This window comes from Medicago truncatula, chromosome 2, assembly GCF_003473485.1.
Source record: "Medicago truncatula cultivar Jemalong A17 chromosome 2, MtrunA17r5.0-ANR, whole genome shotgun sequence".
NCBI classification, from domain to species: Eukaryota; Viridiplantae; Streptophyta; class Magnoliopsida; order Fabales; family Fabaceae; genus Medicago; species Medicago truncatula.
The window spans coordinates 41,475,801-41,498,120 of NC_053043.1; the positions used below are offsets into that span (position 1 = coordinate 41,475,801).

At 32.8% G+C, this 22,320-nt stretch overlaps 2 protein-coding genes across 3 annotated transcripts; one reads left to right on the forward strand and one right to left on the reverse strand.

Annotated features, from left to right (window-relative positions):
- Positions 1–4,796: 4,796 nt before the first annotated feature.
- On the reverse strand, positions 4,797–8,705 carry LOC25487434 (multiprotein-bridging factor 1b). Its single transcript, XM_013609376.3, has 4 exons — positions 8,438–8,705; positions 6,905–6,988; positions 5,287–5,369; positions 4,797–5,194 (listed from the first exon to the last, which is right to left on the reverse strand). Exons 1-4 carry the CDS (start codon positions 8,571–8,573, stop codon positions 5,075–5,077), a joined length of 423 nt encoding a protein of 140 aa, XP_013464830.1. The 5' UTR covers positions 8,574–8,705; the 3' UTR covers positions 4,797–5,074.
- Positions 8,706–12,479: 3,774 nt separating this feature from the next.
- LOC25487435 (plant cysteine oxidase 4) lies at positions 12,480–20,459 on the forward strand. 2 transcript variants are annotated; one of them, XM_013609377.3, is made up of 6 exons: positions 12,480–12,623; positions 13,265–13,570; positions 14,228–14,370; positions 14,596–14,743; positions 19,564–19,767; positions 20,080–20,448. In XM_013609377.3, exons 2-6 carry the CDS (start codon positions 13,468–13,470, stop codon positions 20,199–20,201), a joined length of 720 nt encoding a protein of 239 aa, XP_013464831.1. In that variant the 5' UTR covers positions 12,480–12,623; positions 13,265–13,467; the 3' UTR covers positions 20,202–20,448. The 2 variants fall into 2 exon arrangements, with proteins under 2 accessions (XP_013464831.1, XP_039686663.1); XM_039830729.1 differs by having other exon boundaries at positions 12,484–12,623; positions 13,372–13,570; positions 20,080–20,459.
- The last annotated feature ends 1,861 nt before the right edge of the window (positions 20,460–22,320 follow it).

The window sequence follows — 22,320 nt, forward strand, 5'->3', positions numbered from 1 at the left end:
AAACATGGCATAGAAATTCATGGATGAAGAGATAAAAACTTAAAACTCTTTTATATTTGATAAAAGTAAAATGTTACAAATGAAAGGGAAAAGGAAAAAAAAAAAAAAAAAAAAAAAGTAGTACCGTTAATGACATCTAGCCTATTTATAAGCAATAACAAACTAATAGTTAAGTACTAATTTCGAACTATATTAATCGACTACCAACTATATCTTTAATATGCTATAAAGCTAACTAGAAGACTAATGTAAGTTAACACATTAGAGTTTTAGGCAGCGGGAGCATAGTCATAACCACCGTCGTCGTCGTCGTCATCGTCGTCGCCTTCCTTGCATGAGTCTCGATCTCCATTGCGGTAATCTTCTTCAATGCAAGATACACTTGTATAATCAAACCAATTACCTTCACCATATACATGTTGCTTGCACTTTAGAGCAATGACCATCAAAATGGATGCCATTTTAGTTATATGAGATGCTAACGTAATTGTGTGAGTTGAGTTGTGTTTGAGTTAGAATTGGAGAGTTTGTGTGTTATATATAACATGAGAAAAGTGTTGAGTTATTGTGCCACAAGTAAACCACACAAGAAGTGTGTATGTTTGCTTAAGGTGTGAGCATGGCTCCTTGCTTCCATGTGTAATGGGATCTTGTGCAGCATCATTGGCATTTCTCTTTACAATTCAGCTTACACGTTGATAAAAGCAACAAAGAATCAAGAATGACTAAATAGAATGTTGGATGTAGAAAGTGGAAGGACAAGTTGATTGATTCATTTTGCTATGAATTTTTATTGGTTAGTTTGCATATGTTTTGTTTTGTTATTTGGAAATGTTGTCATTTGATGAATTCTTTGGAAGCCAATCACGCGGCGGCGAGAGTAATAATTTTGCTTGGATCATGTTGAACTTTTTGGGATATTACAACTTGTTGAAACACTATATTGTGGGTCCCAGTTTTATACAGTAGTATTTTTGTTCCTTCATTTTGAAGGTGCCAACCCTTGTGTCCTAGCTTATTAATTCATCCAAGTCGCAATATTTATCAAAATATTGGACCATAATGTAAGTTCGGATGACTTCGAGTCAAATCATTTTATTATCGATTTTCTTTTTTTATTCATGTACTCTTGCATGGTCGTTTCCACTATATCAATGAGACATCACTTCTCATCGTTATTATCAAGAAGAGTTTCGATAGAAGGAGTTTGTCAGAGTTTGTCGAACCCTAGACATTGAAATTGGTGTTGGATCAATGAGAAGAGTTTAGGCAATTGAACCAAAAGTAATTGAATAAATGAGACACTCATATCTTATCCTAAAATCTTAAGTTATTAAATTATAGATCCTCTCGTTTATATATTGGTCAACACTTTCTTTTTTATCTCATGTGAGACTTTTAATTGACCTCGCATTTGCCACAATACAAACAACACATTAAACCTCTTTTAAACAACAAATATTTGATAAACTAATTGATAATATGTGAGTTTAGAGCTGATAGTGGCCGGATAAACAAAGATGGCAAGAGAAGCAAGTAGAACAATGGCTACAACTGCAATCTTGACCTTTCTTCTATAATCTTAATCTTTCACACAATATACACAAAAGTGAAGAAGTTGGTGTTCAAGCCTCATTCATGACATTCGACCTAACAATTCTGAGACATCTTTTTTTTTTTTTCGGTGGTGGACGGGATTTAAACCCCAGACCTTGCATATATTATATATTGTCCTTACCAACTGAGCTATGCTCACGAGAACGAAGATGACATCTTAATTAACGTTCACTACTTTCTCTTCTCACTCATATTTTTTTCTTTGCACTTTGGGCCCTTAAATTTATTATAATTTTCCAGGTGAAGCATCCTTTGCAATATTTATGCGTTTTCCCCCTTTTTAATTCATTTTCTTTTATTAGTCTATTTTAATTATTAAAAAAATCTGCAAATGACATGTGGTGGAAATCCACACATATTTTTTTACCATTTTTCAGTGTGTTGGCTCTAATGTAATTGGCTCTAATATAATTTGAGAAGCGTTCGGTAATTAATTTGTTGAACGTTCGTGAACTAAATAACCTAAACACAAGTTGAAAACTAAGTCTATAATTAACTAAATGAAATAAACGTGAGCTATGAATGTTCGACTTGTTTATTCATAAGTTGGTTTGATTGTTTGTGATACTAACAAAATATTTATATTTAAATTTATATACGTATCAAATGTCAATACATCGTGGATAATCGCGGATACATGCTCTACAAGTATCGTAATTATTTTTATTCAGAAAAAAGTATAATTATTTTTTAAAATATATTCTACTAGATACATATATCTGATACTTCAAAGAAAGTTGTGGATACATATTTTAATATGTATCTCAGATGGTTTTTTTTAAAGAAAGTCGTAAATTACTCTCAATTCATTAAGGAGTAATGTAGGCGTCACCGATAAAGTTTTTTTTTACAATCAATTACCATTTATTTTCATCTCAAGAACGTCAAACTTCTTCTTTACCTTCATTCAACATGTGATCACTGTCTCTTTTGTTTCATGTGATCAACTCATGCAAATTTATTTATTTTTAAATTGTGATCATTATAATTATATATTATTGAAGAATCATCGATGGATCTTCTTCACAAGTAATATGGAGTACATGATTTTTATTTAAAAACTTTCTTAATGTATTTGGCCCGTATCATATGTTGAATTTTTAAAATAACAATCATCATACATGTATAATAGAGTAATTTGATAGTGGGATACCCTTTAATACAAATAAGTAATCCATATGTATGCCAAAGAATGAAACAAAAATATACCACGCTCTTGTTCTGCTTTACAGCAAAAGGACCCGCACTCTTTTTTCATTTATATATCATCTCCGTTTAATTTCTTTTAATACTAATCACGATATTGATATAACTCAAATCTTGATACAATGATATTGTAAAAAAATGCAAACAAATACAGCTGATACGGCTACAATTACAGTTACAATGTCATTGCAAGACCTTTAAAACCATTAAAACTAACTAGCTAGTGTGACATTAGAGTTTTATGCAGCGGGAGCATAGTCATAACCACCGTCATCGTCATCATCACCTTCCTGGTAAGAATCTCGGTCTCCGTTATGATAATCTTCTTCAATGCAAGATACACTTGTATAATCAAACCAATTACCTTCACCATATGCATGTTGCTTGCAGTTTAGAGCAATGACCATGGAAATGGATGCCATTTTAGTTATATGAGATGCTAATGTAATTGTGTGAGTTGAGCTGTGTTTGAGTTAGGATTGGAGAGTTTGTGTGTTATATATAACAAAAAGAGTTGTTGTTGGAGTTGTTCTAACACAAGCAAACCACACAAGAAGTGTGTATGTTTGCTTAAGGTGTGAGCATACCTCAGTGCCTGCATGTGTAATAGAATCTTGTGCAGCCACATTGGCAATTGTCTTTACATTCAGCATACACGTTGGAAATAGCAGCTAAGAATCAAGAATATTGACAAAATAGAATGTTTGAGTGGATGCACAATGGTTGGGACATATAAAGTGTTGGATGTAGATAGTGGAACAAGTTGATCGATTCATTTAGCTAAGACTTGTTAGTCAATGGCCTTTTTCGAAATGTTGTCATTTGATGATTCTCTTGAATCTTGATCATATTTAATTTTGAAGCCAAAGTGTTTCGTTGGGATAGTACAACTTGATCAAACATGATATCCGTGGGATGCTTTTGTTTAGTATTTACTTTTTAGTATTTTGATTTAATTCCTTCATTCTAAAGGTACGGGACCCTTGCTACTTGGGTTCTAGCTTTTCGAATTTCCCAAGGGACATAAACTCTCAAACAGAGCATTAAGCTACGTGATAACATATAAGCATATAACTTCAAATAATAGCATAGCAACTAACTGATTAAATTTGTATTGTTTAGTAAATTTAACGGTTAAATTAGCAGGAAAGAAAACGGAAATGACATAAAAATATATTTGAAGTTAATATTTTATTTTTCCCATGACGATACAAATGATAAAATTGAGAAAAACAAGTTATCTAATTACCACATATCCCCACTCTCCGATAAAGGAAACTCCAATAACTTAACGAATCCATAGCTTTGTAACATGCAGCGTTCGAACCTAGACACTATTCATTTTCTAGTCACTAAACTACTTAATCCCAAAAAAAAAAAAAAAAGGAAAAGTTGTTTTTTCTTTTTTTTTAACAAAAATAAAGGAAATTTTGCTTTTGTTTCCTCCATAGGCTTCCTCTATTGAAGATAATTCCATTTGAGGCATTTCAAAAGTTAAATGAAGAAACCTCTCCCAAGATTCAAACTGGAATTCTAGCCCTTCCAGTAGACCACCTATGCTGGTGTAGTTCATTTTTATCATTTAAAAAAAGACATCAAAAGTTGAAGAGAACAATAATGCGTTAGAATGTTTACCATGAATGAGTGTGTAAATAAATAAAAGGTTAAAATAACTTGTCCACCATACGCTACATGCCTCATTTGTGCATCTGTTAGCACTGGCTTTTCAAAGATAAATTGAGTTTGAAAACTATGCTAATTATGTGCTCAAAGCATAAAAATAACGCTACTAATGTAGTAAAAGCATAAAGAAGAAAAAATCATATGGTAATTTCAAAAACCTATATACTTCTATAATTATATATGCGATGCAGAATTGCAGAATACTTTATAAATCAAAATATATATTTGGATGTAATTTCAGTTAAGATTTAATTGTACCAGATTTCAAGATTATATCAGAAACAATCAGCTAAAACATATCCACAGATGAAAATTACTAATTTATGAACACTATATTTTGATGTCCAATCCCTTGTCACGGTTAAAAGTTAAGTTTATGCTGAAAATACAACTTTATTTACGTCACTGCAGCATTAAGTTAGAACAGGTGAAAGCTTCAGGCATGCATGCAAAAGCAACCAACCAAGGACAGTGAAATATATAAATTCAACTACATAACAGCCGTCAGATTAGCTTCAACAGTGTAAAATAGATCCAACTACATACACAGCCATCAAATTAGCTTTTCTCATTTCTTCCCACGCAGCTTGGCACCAAGAGCTCTCTCCAACTTGCCAATTATCTGCTGATTTGGAATGGCTTTCCCCGACTCATACTCCTGGATAACTTGAGGCTTCTCATTGATAATCTGCAAGAAAACATGCTCGTTCTTAATATCAAACTTCAAATAAGGAAATTAATTAAGACATAAAACATATGCAGTGGGTGAAGTCAGCATACTTGAGCAAGTTGTGCCTGAGTAAGCTTCTTTTCCGTCCTGGCTTGCATTATAGCTTTCTTGAGTTCAGTTGGGACTCGATCATCTGTGCACACAAGTCCAGTTACTAAGTATAAGCATTCAAGTAGAAAGAGGTATGGCTCATATATTAAAGGGAGTTGATGTTCCACTGAAAATACTAGTCAAGATGGAGAAAATGAATCAAAACCTAAAACTGGTATAACAGCAATGCTAGAATGCTACACTGCTCCATTAAAAAAAGCCCCTCTGTAAATAAAAAAAGTTTGAATCGCTGAACACTAGACAATTCTATCTCATCATTCCTCAAACAGAAATAAACCACAACAGATTCTACAATGTAAACTGAGATCCATTTTTTTAATAATTGCTGTGGTAAGACCACGCTACTCTTCATAATTTATAATAAAATTATCAGGCGAAAAGATGGGATATCAATTTGTAGAAAAATAATTTGCTAGGATGGGTACTACTATTATAGAGCTCTAAATCAGATATGAATCAGCCTCGTGAGCTCTGAATCAGTGTTGTTAAAGGGAAGGCATGGGGCAATGGTGTTGCACATTTTTTTACAGCCTCCGGCAATTTGAGAAGGAATGCCTGCCATGGCGGCACAATAGGCCGCCATGGCGTGTTTATATGGAGGAGTTTTGGCCCTCAACCATTGCCAACACTGCTCTTAATCTAGACTCATGTCCACCAATTATCAAAGGGGACATTAAACTACACTATAACACAGTCTAGAGTCTAGACTCATGTCCACCGATCAAAGGGGACATTAAACTACACTAGAACACAGTACAGTCACAAATTCTCATGTCCAAACTATGTAGACATTTTCGGCATTGTGATAAAATGAATTATCATAAATATCTATAATATTAATATGACAGAAATCTGAGATATGAAATCAAACAAAAAGAAGTACATATGTCATCAGTAATCCCAAGCCAAAAAAAGAATGTGAGTTTTCTCAGTAATTATGTAATAATTGCATATACCATGAACTTTCGTACGATTATCCAAAATTTAGCAAAGTAAATCCAGGCTAATAAAAGAATATTGTAAAAAACCACATGTTATATCTACAGTAAGTCCAAGCTAGTAAAAGAATGGAAATTCCACAATTAATTGTGCAAGATATATACATACGATACAACACTTCCAAACAGTCTTATGATATTCCAAATTCCAAAAGTTAGCACCTAGTGATACATCTATAGGTAACTTCTACGGTGATAAAGTTTTACTTCAACCAAGGATTGCAGAAAATAGTAGTTTGTTCGAATTATGTTATGCTTCAATGCTATGTCACAGCTATAGCCACGATTTGACAGCACTTAGAACTAAACCATGTATCGCAAAACGACAACAGTAAGTTAAATTCTGCTATACTATAGTGCCATGGCACTACTATACCCTTATTTGACAACACTAACCTCGCATGCTTCAACCAACAAGATATATACACAGGGAAACACCAGGAAATTAGGAATACATACAATACCTTATAAAAGTTAAACCCCCCAAAGAGATGCAAAAATGTTATTTCAATATTATAAAATGGGAAGGAAAAAAATAATAGAGTAACCGGAGACTCACGAGCTAAATTCTCTGTATCCTCATCAAGCCTCTTAGTGTTCAATGAAGTGCTGCTAGAGGCAGCTTTGTTTGTCGCAGCATTATCTGTAATGTATAGAACAACCCAACACAATCAGCACTCTGACAAGAAAATGGAGAGAATCAATGAAAAAAATGAGAAACATTCAATTATACAAGTAAAAGATCAATCAATGTAAAAACTGCTCATAAATTACAAAAACAACTTTCAGAAAAGCTGCTCATAAACTATTTAGAGTCTTGAAAATCCAATAATCCAAAGTCCTGCGTCAAATTTAGGGCATGTTTGGATTGGCTTATTTGAGCTTATATAATAGCATAAGCACTTGTATGGCTATGAAGGAGAACTTATGAAAACAGCTGATGACTTGTTCATAAGTTATTTTCAGCTTATTTTCATAAGCTATCCAAGATTGCTTACGAAAACAGCTAATAGATTATACGAAATCAATGTGAATTTACTTTATCTCATTATAGAAATAGCATACACTATGTAGCTCCAACACTTTTGATCAAAGGCGTTTATTTTCATAAACTCTCCAAGATAGTTACAAAAACAGCTTATAGCTTATACTAAAACAATGGGCCTTTCTTTTATCTCGTGTTATAGAACTAGCTTATACAATATGTAGCACCAACACTTATGATTAAAGGCATGTCAGGGGTCCGACATTTTCTGGCACTGACACGCGCCAACACATGTGGTTGCATTCAATTATCTCTTTTTTTATTTCAATAATCCAGAGTCCAACGCCAAATTTAGGGCATGATTGGATTGGCTTATTTGAGCTTATATAATAGCATAAGCATTTGTCTGACTCTTAAGGAGAGCTTATGAAAACAGCTGATGACTTGTTCATAAGTTGTTTTCAGCTTATTTTCATAAGCTCTCCAAGATAGCTTATGAAAACATAAGCTTATAGAAAAACAACATGACTTTATTTTATCTCGTGTTATAGAAATAGCAATAGCCTATACTATACACTACATAGCACCGACACCTCTGATTGAAGGCGTGTAGAATCACATGCCGACATATGTGATTACATTCAATTATCTCATTTTTTTTCAAATTATTATCGGTGTCTGTCTTGTCATTGTTTATACATAAGCACTTATCATGAAACGTGTTTGTGCTATAAGCTACAATTAAGTCGTTTATCCAAACAAGGCCTTAACCACATCATATTGATAGATAAACAAAATCAACAACAGAAATGAAAAACCATGAAAGATTATCACCAAGAAAAAACATTCATTAATTCACATTTAACATACAAAAAGATACAACAAATTAAAAAAATGGAATTGAAAAAAAAAATAACAACAGGAACCCTAAGAAGAAATATGAAGAATCCAAACGGTGATTTAACGAATTAAACGCTTCAATCGAAAGCACAAAGATAACATGAAATTTATTTTAATAAACGAAGGAACGAATTAGAAAATCCTAGGGTTAGCGATATTTAGAAAATGAAGGATTAAAGAAATGAAAGGGAAGGAAAGAAGCTCAACGTTTCTTCATGGTTTCGATATCGGCTCCGGCACGGCGAGCGGCGTTGACAGCTTTGTCATCCTTTCTGGCAGCGGCGGTAGGAGCTTTTTTGCGGAGGACGACGGGTTCCCAATCTTGTGAAACGGGTCCTGCCATGGTTGAATGGTTTGAATTTGGTTATGGGGTTGTTCGTTGTTGTGAAATGGCGTTGCGTTGAGTCGGTATAGGGTTTTTGTTAGAAATGAAATGATGATGAATGAAGAAGAAGGTGAATAGATGATGATGATGATAAAGTGGAGAGATTCTTGCTTTGTTAGATTTTTTCTGTTTGGGCTTTTTCTTGGGCCTTTGTTAATGGCCCATTCTTCACGAGCCACTTGCTCGCTTGACCGGAAAAAGTCGGTTATGAATTATGATCTGATCAAATTTTACACACAAAAATATTTGCTTGGAAGTTACAACTTGATTAGGAGAAAAATTGACGTGTAATGAATGTTTTTAATCGCCTCTAAATGTATGGTTTAACTCGATTGTCGATAGTGATATTATTATATCATAATATCAGATATATTTACATGGATTTGAAATTGAGATCTCATAGTTGTGTTTGTAAACATGTCTTTTGTTAACTTTTCTTTTGAAGATAGACAAAATGACACTAACCATGTGAAAAATCACATATACAAGTGGGTAGGTTTGGAAATGAGTGGAGTTGAGTCGAAGTTGACTTAGCTCGGCTCGACTCGATAAGAATTAGATCGGCTCGAAACTCGGCTAAAGTTCGTAACGAACTTTTATTCTGTCTCGAACTCGACTCAATTCAAACTCGTGAACAACTAGATTTGGCTCAATAGCTCAAATAAAATAATGTAAATGAACAAAAACTCCAATGAGCACAAAAATAGGTCAAAGAATTTTAATTTTCACTAATCTCAAGACCGCTCAAGTAAAGGAGAAATATATGCAGCACAGCGAATAGTCATAGAGTGTCTTTTAGTTTTGTAGATCACACTTTTTTAATAATTTTAGTAGTCATTGTTTGGAAGACAGAACAATTTCTTATTATAACATATATAGGAAATCCATTAAAGGTATAAATATTCGTATAAGTATTCGTATTTAGTGTTGTATAACAACCAAGATTTGACGGAACACTAAAATGCACATTTAGTTTTTGCTTAAAAATGATTGCAAAGCATAGTCATCAATGGAAAATAAATCTAAATATTATCAAGTTAGGGTGCAATATACTTTACTAAATTGTTACTAACAGGGTGAAATATAATTAGAAAACATTGCTATGAATAGTTGCTTTTGCTGTATATAGTCTTAAAAATTGCCACTAAAGTCCTATTACAATACTCTTTTATCTGTGCAGTGTATAAGTTATAAATGCTTAACAGTATAGTTGCATGAAAAACAAATAGATTTGCTCGCTAAAGAATAAAATATGCTATTTTTTTCAAAAGAATCAAGATATGCAAGTAAAAAACAACAAAAGAATAAGGCATGTACTACTTTCGAAACTCTATACAGTAATGGAGGGAAGTATATAGCAAAATGGGATGTCGCCACCCCAAGATACATGTACTACTAGTTATCCTCCATATTAACATGTAGTACTCCCATGTAACAAAACAAAAATACTAGTACTCGCCCCCCTAATATATGAGTAATCAATGCAACCAACCTTAATAACTAAACTAGAATTGGATAATAGGAGTAATAATATTATGACTTTTCACCAAATTTTAACACACACAAATTAAATAAATACGATCTTTTGTTTTTGTTTTACTCAAACTGCTATTCTTTAAAAGGTGTCGCTTTTTTTTTTTCTAATTTAAAAGGTGTCACTTGTTGATTGTATTTAAAATTTGAAGCACATAACTAATATAGAATAGCTTCATTAAGCATTAAGTTCCATAAAAAAATAGTAAAAAAATTCTAATTTCAACATTCAAAACAACACAAGCTCAATGTCGACCATTATTATCGTTTCATAATAAAATGAGCACAATGTTAAGTGAGAATAAGGTTTCATAAAACTAAAAATATGATTTTTCTGCTGAAATTTTTTACTATTTATATCAAAAATGATATTGTGAAGACATTTCATAAAAAGATAGAAAAGAGTTTTAGCAAATAAATAATCGAATAATTATATAATTTTTGTGACTGTATTTCTATGTGTATTTTCTTCTGTGGGATATATAGTATATTTTATTTATATTAAACTAAATTTTCTGTAATTATTAGTAATCAAAGTTAGTTATTGTATTTATTGCTTATTGTTATTTTTTGCCCCCCTCGATATTTTTTTCTGGCTCCGTCCCTGACTCTATATCATATCAAAATATCAAAACAGAATGTATCAAAAGTCTAGTATTCATACAATAACGAATAATGTTCCATTATATGAAGATATAAATTTGAATGCTTGAAATATACATACAGTGCTGATGTCAAATTTCATATGGAATGTCCTCAATTTCAACAAATCACCTCTAACAGTCTAGCTTGCACACAACCCCATTTGAATTATTCTAAACTGGTAGTATAAGATGACCAAGGTAAGTAGAGTTTTACAAAATAGATGCGGAAAAAAAAAGTGTATAACAACAATAGCAAAAAAAAAATGTGCAGAATAGTTTAAGAATACGGAAACGAAACAAAGTTTAAAATCAAGAACCTTTCAAGTGGATTAACGCATCATCAGAACCTTGGCCATTAAACATGAGAAAGTTTTCCAAACTCGACATCTAGACCCTTATTTTACAAAGTTTGAAAAAAGAATGATTGTTATCTAACTATCAAAATGCAGACATCAAAAGTTGTTTTTAATGAAGTAGTTGAAAGTATGGTGCATATGACGCCATATGGTTTTGCATCAATTTGTCACTATTTAGAAATGTGATGTGATGTGATATTAAGTGGCTCAAGACCAATGAAAAAAGTGTGAGTGAGCCAGGGTTTGTGTGGCTCGATTGTAACAGGGGCTAAATATAGGGGTGAATTTTACTATTTTTTTTTAATAAGGGACCAAAATTGCTACACTTTAAAAGTCAGGGGGTTAAAAGTGCGTTTAAGCTAAAAATAAACTAAGAAAGAGAATAACATATATCGATGATTGTGGTCTTATGTGTTGCATTTGGTAAATGTATTTATTGTTGTTGAACCATGCAACAAAGTTATGACTTTAGACAACTATACCAAAAAAAGTCAAGGACAATAAAAGATACCGCGTTAAAATAGATAACATGAGAAAAATAGAAAAAGAATCACATATACAGAAGATGGAACCATACAACAAAGATATGCCTTTGGACAACTACACCAAAACAGTCAGTGTAATGAAATATACCACGTTAAAATGGAAACACGAGAAAAATAGAAAGAGAACAACATATGTAGAAGATGGAACCATAAAACAAAGATATGACTTTAGACTACTACACCAAAAAAGTTAAGAATTATAAAAGATATCACGTTAAACTAAATGGAAACTTGAGAAAAATAGAACGAGAATAACATATATAGCATAGGGAACCACACAACGAAGACCTGACTTTAGACAACTACACCAATTTTTTTAAAGGTAATAAAAGATACCGCGTTAAAATAAATAGAAACACAAGAATAATGGAAAGCGAAAAACATATATAAAAGACCGTTTAAAGCAAGTCGCACCAGAGAATCCAATCCGTTAATCAATGTATTCATATCAATTTCAAAATCATGCAAGTAGAATCAAACATAATATATTTTTCTCTTATTGTATTCAATTTCATTATTTCAACTAAACTAAAATAAGCACTTGTAAGATCCAGCTAACAAGAAAAACAAAAAAGTGATCAAAAGTGAAGTTAAGCTAACTAAGATACAGCTGTAGTTAAAAAAAACTTCTTAGATGAAAAATCTTATGAAATCACATAAACATTTTTTTGGTTACAAATCACATAAACTTTATAGAAGAAGGTAAATAAATAATTTAAGAACCAAATCAAAAAAATTAAACACTTTATGATGACGTGTTAAAGATTTTGTATACTATATGGGCCCATAATCTTTAATGTTTTTCACCTTCTTCTACTGTTTCTCATTTCTATTCATTCGTTTTTATTACCTTCTTTCGATCCCTTACTTACTTCAAATTCTTCAATCTTCATCTACCCTTCTTCTCCTTCTCAGTAATGGGTTTCACAGGTACTTTTTTTTTTTCTCTCTTCACATCCATTTTTTCAAACCTTTTTGATCATTTTTTTATGTATATTTTTATTTTTTTGGAATCTCATAGCCCATTATTTATTTTTGTTAAATTTTTTATTTTTATGTGTTTGCAAGGTTTTTCAGCTCAAAACTTTAAGTGGGTCAATCTCAATTTTTGATTTTTGTAAGGTTATTCTTGTTTTTGTGAATCTTTTCATGTTTTAACAGTGTATTGGTTAATGATTATATTCTATGGTTGTTTTGTTTTTTGTGAAAACAAATGATGTTTTGTAACTTTTGTTAGATTTTGTAGGGTATGTTTTGTTTAGTGTATGTGAGAAAATAATGAAGGGATTTGGTTTTTGGTTGTGAAAAACTTGCAGGGTTTGTTGATTTGTATGTAAAATTTGTTTTTTTTTGTTTGTTTTGGTTTTTGTGATGTGTATTTAGAGAAACTATAGGGCAAAATGTAATTGAATCTCAGTGTTTTGTAGTGTTTTGGTTTCTTGATGTATTTACATAAACAAATTTGATCATGTAGTGATTTGTTATTATAGACTTGTGAATTGTGATATCAATGTGTGAAGTGAGACTCATTTATTTTTTGGCTTTGTTATCGCTTTTTTCTTGTTTAATAGGCCCATAAATAAATTAGCTGTGAGGGAACAACATCAAGTATTCAGATTCATTACCGTTGGTTTGATTCTGAGACTAAAATACTGTTGTTATCCAATTGTATATCCAGTCCCGATCGCAATTGATAAGCTGCTTACGAGGTGTTATCGGTGTTCTGAATCTGCGGCATTGTTCTGAGTAGATAAGTTTATCACTCCTTTACAAGATGCCATATTATGTACAGAGACTGTATAGGCTATGCAAGTCATCTTTTTCACCCAATGGACCCGTGTCGGAAGAAGCCATATCAAAAGTTTGCGAGAAGTTAGGTATATTAATTGTTTTACTTAATTATTTTTTGTCGTTTTTTTGGATAAATTATTTTTGTCGTTTAGTTATACGTGCATATTTTTATCTTCAATGCTGTAGTTATGTTTTTTTGAGTGTTTTAAACATTTGATTTCGATAATCACGTGTTTAAAGTGCATATTGACTTATTCCTTGTGATCTCATTGACCGAGTATTGTTTGCTTAATATTTGTCCAATCTAGTTTGTTTTGTAACTGATAGAATTGTTTCATGAGGTGTGGTACAAATCTGAAAAACTGTCTCATTGTTCTGTACTATATCTGAAAAACTTAAAGCCGTTGGTTTTTCTCATTTTTTAGGGTTTTGTCTTGTTGAATAAATTAAAGGCTAAAGGTTAAATTTCAAGGCTCAGTAATGAAATTTTTGTCATTAAGCTTGGTTCTACACTTCTTAAGAATTGAGCAAATCACAATTTTCTCTCCAAAATTCTGTACAATCTAATTCTATTCTTTTCTAAAGTGAAATAAGGGTCACCATTTTCTGTTTAAAATTTAATATGAATTGCAAGTTCTGTCACAAATCAAATTGTTTGCTATCTACAACATTTTGATACATATTAATTGCTCGTTTTATGTCCAACCGAGATTTCTGTAATAACCTTTAACATAATGTTCCAGAGAAAATGAAGCCATCAGATGTAGGTCTTGAACAGGAGGCACAAGTGGTTCGCACTTGGAACGGTCAAATGCCTGAATCCAATGGGAACCATCAACCACCACCGATCAAATACTTACATTTACATGAATGTGACAGCTTCTCTGTAAGTATCAATTTTCAAAACTCCTCATAATTTTTATTCAGTGTCAGCAGTTTTCATAAATTCTGTTATTTTTTTAATACCGGGAACCATGGTTTTACTTTTAAATTGTGATTGTGTTGCTGTTGCACAAACCTTAAAACTCTTTATATTACGGCTGTGGACCGCATATTAAATCCATGCTGGGAACAACTGCTGATATTTAGTATTTATTTTTAACTTTATCAGATTGGAATTTTTTGCATGCCTCCCTCATCTGTCATTCCTCTCCACAATCATCCTGGAATGACAGTTCTAAGCAAGCTCATATATGGAACAGTGCATGTTAAATCCTATGACTGGATCGATTTCCCTGGCCCAGCTGATCCAACTGAAGGTTTGTATCTTCATAGATTTTTCATACTTTTATGACGCTTTATCCAATTTTTGATCCTCTATATCTGAATCAGACTACATCAAGTGTTGAATGTGGTGTCTCATGCTTATCTTTGTTTTGTCAGAGAAAAGGACCGTTTTAGTATAATCACTCTCCAAAACAGTTTGTGCTAACATCCAACTAAAAACAAAAATCTAGGAGCCATATTTAAAAGTCAATGGATGGTATTTGGCTTTTTATGGATGTTAGTGCATGATCTCGTCAGTGTTGTCAAATTTCCGCCTTGGCATTATAACACAGCGGATTTTGTGCCAGCTGCCATAGGCTGCAGCACCATGTTTATGTGATGGATTTTTGGCTGACTGACCATAATCCGCCATTGATAACCTTAGATCTCAGGGGAGTTAAAATGAATAATTCTTAGTTAATTGTTGGATTCTTGCTCTAGTCCTCTTTGGTAAAAGCCTTAAAGAATGGCTTTTCTCCTTTTAAATGTTAAAGCTAATTAGTTAAACATGAAAGACTAGAACGTCCACGTCACAGGCATGATTTTTAGGTTTTAATTATACGATTTAGTTCTTTTGTCGTCAAACTTCGCCTAAATTTTTGCGATCAAGAAGCGTGGCCTCTAGGTTTTCTCGATATGCTAGTGTAACACCCACTTTAGGTCATTTACATATAAACTTTGCAATAGTTTTGGACTGTCTTTGTCTTATTTACTCATGCACCCAACTTTAGTTAGTTATCGCTATATAAATGGGTTAGGTGGAACCTTACACCTGTAATAAGGAGCCGAATAACATGATATCCAACTTTAGATTGGGGTAATTGTGCATTTTTGGGTTGGGATTGGTCTCAATATGTATATGCTAGAACTACATTGCTATGTGTCAGGGTCTTTTCTACAATAAAGTTAGGAAAAAAAATCCTTCATATGCTAATCGAGGAAATTTAATTGGTTTCTCGTTCTACTTATATCCGGGTCCTTTTTGAGGTATATAAGAAATTGATAAAAAAAAAGTAAACATTTGTAGAAATTTCCTAATTCTATTTTAATCGCATTAAATTACCTACAAAGCATCATAACCTGCTAAAATCCCAAAAAATACTCTCTAAGGAAATTCCATTTTAATCATAAAAAATAAAAAGTAAAATACAACTCAGCACCCCCTTTCTCCTGATTAGTTCTTATCCACTCGGAAACAAAACTTATCCTGTAGGTTTTGAATAGATCTTGAAAGGATGTTTTGATTATCTTGAATTGGACTAATCGATTATTAAACGGGCTTGAGTAGAACAGATCTAAAAATGGGCCACTATAGGCTCAATGGAATAAGTTCGACCAACTGTATGGCTCACCTTGTCTCCTATCCCAATAAAGTCAATACCTTGTTAATAATGATTCCTTGATTCTCCACTATCTGAACTTGATTGTCCATACTGTTATCATTAAGATTTAAGATAGATATCATGGATTGGAGAAATTTCACCATACAAAGGTTTTATCTGCTAGACTATATTTTCCAGAAATGCTTGCGGAATTATGATTGCTTTCCATATTCTACCAACACACGCACTAAGTTCTTGTTGCTGCTTAAAAGCGTACAGCGACAAAAGATTTTTCTGCTAGGTGGTGTCAGCAACATGGATCTCTTAGATACCCTGTTTGGGCCTAAGCCCAACAAATGAGCTGGATAGATTTGTTGATCTGGTCAGTTTATCAGGGGAGGAACCATATATATAGGGAGAGGGGATGATAAGTGAAGGGTGTTGATAATCATTTTCAGTTAGAACCTAGGAGCTTTGGGCAGAGAGAGAATTATCTCTTCTCTCAGGAGCTGTGATTTAGGGTTACAGGGATTTTTCATTTTTATAATACATATCCTTTTCAATCAATAATACAATTTCTTATTTTCTTTAATTTGGGGTTCCTATCAGGATTAAATGATACCATAATATCTTATAATGAATCATGTTTAAGGATAAATAATTTAAATCCAAATCTCTTTGAAATTCAAAGCATGTATTACAAATACTAAAAAATACATCATGGTTAATCCAATTCTTCACTCTTTATCCTAGCTATTTCGATTACATTCATCAACCTTACCAATTGACATATGATAGAGTGATCAGGAATAAGAAAGGAAGCTAGCTATTGACGTAGTAGATTACCAATACGCTAGGATACTCCTTTGTATAATATCCAAAAGTGAGAATATTAAATGAGTTATATTTTGTTTCAGATATAGCAGGCCAAATGGGATATTAGAATTTGACTAGAACTTTTGTATTTCACATTGTATCTTATAGGAATTCAATTCTATGACTATTACATTTACGTTCCTTATAAACTCATAAAACCCTAAAATATTTATTATATTATTAGCATTATTATATTATATTAGGAATTTTTCTCTTGTAAGGTTTGCAGACTGCAGTTTTACGGTGCTGGGCTTGTACTAGCAAAGTATTACTAGCACTTGATATAGTTATTATATAGGTGTTAGAGCTTTCTTATTGTATTATTTTGAGTATCTTTGATTTTTGTTTGGATGTTCCCTTTTGCTAGCATCATTTTTGTTGCCAAGGAGAGATCAAGAAAAATTATTTGCCAAACCATTAAAAAGAATTTTGGTTTAAATAGTTTGTCAGTAGACATGCTTAGGAGAAACTAATTCTCCCCTACTTTACCCCCAAACACAGCTGTCCGGCTTACTCATTTGCAGTGCTAGATTCTGAGATAGGAGCTTAGGAAAATGTATGAGGAAGAAAGAAATCAGAGAATTGGTACAGCGAGAAAGCAAGAAGAATAAATCCGAATTATTAGTTTGAGCCTCAAGGTTTATTGCAACCTTATGAGGGCAAATCCATGACAACAGAGAGATCAATTTTACACCAAGAATCTCAAGAGTGTCTTTTCCCTATGGCTACCTCTATTGAGTTCACCAATGTCAACTAAATAATCAACTTGTCGACCAACAGCCATCCTTATTCTACCTAGATAATAAAATAGGAGATAGAATGATGTTTATAGTGGAGAATGATGAGGGAGATAACAAATAGAGAGATAGAGAGATAAGTAGAAATTTGAAAGTTAGAGAATCCTTGTGGCAGTAGTATTGCTACTTCCTATCGACTCTTCAACCTGCCCCTTGTGACTGACTTTTGGTTAAGGAGGAGGGTGCCAGTGCTTACCAACTTTCTGTTTTTGCCACCAAGCCTCCCCCCGGCAAAACTACAATTCTCTACTTCAATATCTTTAGCCATGCCAATGGCCTTGTTAAAGTCCTTTGGGTCATGGATACAAATAACTGCATTTAACCTCTTTTTTCTTACCCCTATGAAATATCTAAGTTGCTCTTATTTGATTCCAGTGGCTTGAGCCACCAAGATTTCAAGTCTGCACTCCTCCACCATCGATGCTTCCGGAGAGTTGCAAACAGCTTATACGCACTTCCCTCCACATGGTCGACAACCCTCCTAATTGACATCGCCCTGAAGTTGATAAAACTGAATCCGAACATCTTGAAATTGACCAATATCGATTCATAGTCTTCATCCTCCAAAACTTCATCTGGACCTTTGCATCCTGAACTTGTTGCACCTCAAATAACTTCCAAGCTCTTGCTATCCACCCCCAATCTGTCAACACCCTCAAACACAGGAATTTCTACCCTTTTTGTCCACCACCAAGAATATCCTGAATCTCCATTCTACCCTCGACCTTCGACAGAGTCCAGAGCCAGTTGTTGCCGCTCAGTTGAAATTTTTTCATCTTACATCTTTGCTGGATACTTGTTGCTATCATCATCCCAATCTAACCCTCGCTTATGCTTTGATCTGGATAACAACTGCTTGATGCTGCTATCGGATATTGCAATGTTCTCACAAAGTTGAGCGAGTTAGGCGACGTGGTTGCTAGCTACTATCTTCAAGAACTCAACAGAAGCCGCCATAAACTCTGCCCTAGCCTCCATATCTCTGATGAAAAAATGGAATTGGCGATACACAGATAGGTTGGACCAATTGTTTAGACTCTTGAGATGGGATCCTCGGGAAATATTTATATAGGAGAAAGAAAAACAGGGAAATAGTGCAGGAAGAAATCAGAAAGAAATATGAACTGTCATTATTCTGAGTCGTAAACTTTCAAGCGCTTTGGTTAAAAAAAAAAATAAAAAAAAACTTTTAAGGTCAAATCCCTTACAACCGAGAGTTCAATTTACATCAGAATTCTGACAGTGCCTTTTCCCTCTAAGGCTACCTCTATTCATCACTACAAATTCTACAAACAAACTAACCCAACCAACGGATCATCTAACAGCTATTCTTATTCAACCTAATATACCATTACTTTTGTTCCTTGCTAGGCATCATTGTGCATAAAAACCTATATAATGAGGCTAAAACGGGTTTGTTATTTTTCAACCTTTTGTATTTAATTGTTTTAAAATTTATTTAGTTGTTTATATCTGAGGATAATTTTTATTACCTCACAGAATAGAATACTTGTTTGTCATCTTTTTCTTTTATGACAGTTCTCCTTTTGTAAATGCTACATGAACCACTGACACTACACTGTCATGTAAACACCAATAATATTTGAAAAAAAATAGAAGTGACTTGTGTCGGTGTCATGTTTGGTGTTTGACACCAACACGTGTTGGACACCAGACACACCTTCAATCTGAAGTTTTGGTGTTACATCTATACGCTGTCTTATTTTTGTCCACGTTCAACTCCTTATCTCTTTTTTCTTCCTCATTTGGGAGTTGATTATGATTAATAATTATTGGTTTTGTTATTGACAATAACAGCTAGAGCTGCAAAGCTTGTCAAAGATAAAGATATGACAGCACCGACTTCAACAACTGTTCTTTATCCTACCGTTGGAGGAAACATACATTGTTTTAAGGCCGTAACTCCTTGTGCAATCTTTGACATATTATCTCCACCTTATTCTTCAGAACATGATAGACATTGCAGTTACTTCCAGCAATCCCAAAGGGACGATCTTCCAGGTAATCTGATTTTTATCTTTTGCACAAGTGTTTGATTGTTTCACTTGTGAATGTTGTCTTCTACTTTACCCTAACTATATTAAGGGCCTGTACACTGATGCATGCACTTGCGAGATTGTTTGAGAGAGCTTATGGATACAGCTTATTTCTAAGCTCTCCAAGATAGCTTATGATAACAGTTTGACTTTATTTGAGTCCGTTTGTTACAGATATAAAAAAGAAATTGATACTCAATAATTAGGATATTTTTTTTATAGGTAATCTTGAACCAAATAGGACCTAATATTATAATTGCAAACATTAAAATTGCAGGCAATCTTGAACTGGATGGAGTTACTTTTTCTGATGTGACCTGGTTGGAAGAATTTCAACCTTCTGATGAGTTTGCAATAAGGAGAGGGCTATACAAGGGTCCAGTTATTAAAAAATATTAAGAATTTTCTAGTTTTTCTATATATTACATTTTGATAAGAATTTGGCTTCTTATAATTAGGTTACAACAAAAAAGAGAATTGTGGAAGAAGTCATCAAAAAGCCAATGCAATAATTTTTATTCTTTTGGTCATGTTAGCTATTATTAGCATTTGGGTTGTACATAACAATGCCTATTGCAATCTCTCTCTTTAAGTCATTGATCTCAGATTAATCCATTTAGAGTAGTTTCTGGGATTTTTCTTTAAAGTAGACTTCAATCATGATGAGTTGGGTTATTAAATTTTGTTTGCTTATTGTTGAGAATAAGAAACTATATCACATAATATCATTTTTGTTTCTTTTCTTTATTTGCATGTGTGTTCATGCCGTGAAGCAAACAATCCATAAAATCCATAAGATTGAGACATGGATTTCGATGGCGATAATTGCTTTATATGCCCCCCATTTGCTTTGAAGTTTTTATTGGAAGATACCTTTTGATACTGTATTTTTTTACTCCTTTTTTTCTTCTTCTGAAAGTAGCCGATCGGAAGCTTTCTTCCGATATGCTATTTTGTCAGTTTTGAGCTACATGGAGGCCTAAAGAGCAATCATCTTCGATGTCACATCATAGAATCCTTTGTATTTCTAAAAAAAAAACTACGTTTTGTTTGAGTATATTTTCGGATGACAAAAAACTTTTTTTTTTGTAAGTATACTACCAAAGTGAATTTTTGGGGTGGAAAAAGAGGTTCATCTGCTTTAAAGCTCCATGGACAAGTATTACTATATATAAATAAATATTGGAAGTTATTGAAGACGATATCACTCCTTAAAGAATGGTTGTTTACACCAACCAAAGTTGCCACAATTTGAGAGAGCAAAGGCCATATTCATGGAGGTAGCGTAGAGGGAGAGAATCTATTAAAGCTGAAAAACATGCAGATCAAATTGATTATGAAGTGATTTGCTTATTCAAACATCCACTTGGTATAGTCCATTAAACACGATCTTACTTTTTTTTTTTATCCAACCAAGTAAATATAATGAAACTAAATGAGGTTGTCAAGTGATAGCATTTTTGTTTTAAAACAAATGTATTTTTTCGCGAACAATTGCAGGCACAAATCCATTGATGTAAATGTGATCCATTTATGGGGTTGTCCTTTCTCAACAAATGTTTTTCATACGTACTGATCAGAGATCAAACCTGAATCAAATGGTTAAAAAAAAACTAAGTATTTATCACTTATGCTACACTATAGTGGTAAGTGATAGCATTTTCTGTTCCCAAGTGGATAGAACGCGTGCGTAGATATTTGATTTGATCTCACATGAAAAATAAATCTCTTAGAAAGAGGTTTTACTCTCCATTTTCCGCATTAGCCTCAAACATGATTACTTCTAGTAGGAGTATACATGTCAAGTTCATCTGAATATCTATGTACATTTTTTAAATAAAATAAATTATTTTTTTGTAGTTTCCGATTTTTGTTTATCTAATCTATTGTGTACATTTTCTTATTGGTATGCTATCATATCATTGTTAGAGAATCTATATTTTTTTTTTTGCAGTAAGGGATCCTCTATGTTCACATATTAGTAGTATAGGCTTAAAATTCAAACAAGCTTTTTATATCTTGTTTAAAATTCAATTTAGTGAGCTAAACCGTCATACATGTTGTTGATTGCATTAACGTTAGGAATTTCATATTGGAAATTTTTTGTTTTCATTGCAAGGAAACATATATGTAGCCCACACCCAAATGATCCAAAGTAGAATTAAAAAAGAATTGATGATGCAAGTAAAAGTTAAGAAGCTATGAACAGATAAAACAAAAAGTTAATATGGTGTGAACAATGAAAACAAAATGTAAATAGCATTGACTAAAAGTAAACTTCCAAGAAATGTATCAAAATCACCAATGTCGGATAAAGTAACATGCAATCTGTGTAGATCTGAAGTTTTATATCCAACCGAAACTGTAAAAATAGTACTTGGACTGTTCCAAGTAAATTTTGTCCTCTTGATTAACATAATCAAAATTACTATACATCAGTTATTATATAATTATTTTCTCAAGATGACAGAATTTCTTGAGATTCTAACTACTAATAAAAAATGTAGCAAGATACATG

Coding starts and splice junctions, on each gene's coding strand:
- LOC25487434 (XM_013609376.3), bottom strand. CDS start 8,573: ATGGCAGGACCCGTTTCACAAGATTGGGAACCCGTCGTCCTCCGCAAA. Junction 6,989..8,437: donor TATCGAAACCATGAAGAAAC/GTTGAGCTTCTT, acceptor TATACATTACAG/ATAATGCTGCGACAAACAAA. Junction 5,370..6,904: donor GGATACAGAGAATTTAGCTC/GTGAGTCTCCGG, acceptor TTGTGTGCACAG/ATGATCGAGTCCCAACTGAA.
- LOC25487435 (XM_013609377.3), top strand. CDS start 13,468: ATGCCATATTATGTACAGAGACTGTATAGGCTATGCAAGTCATCTTTT. Junction 14,744..19,563: donor CCCAGCTGATCCAACTGAAG/GTTTGTATCTTC, acceptor TGACAATAACAG/CTAGAGCTGCAAAGCTTGTC. Junction 19,768..20,079: donor CCAAAGGGACGATCTTCCAG/GTAATCTGATTT, acceptor TTAAAATTGCAG/GCAATCTTGAACTGGATGGA.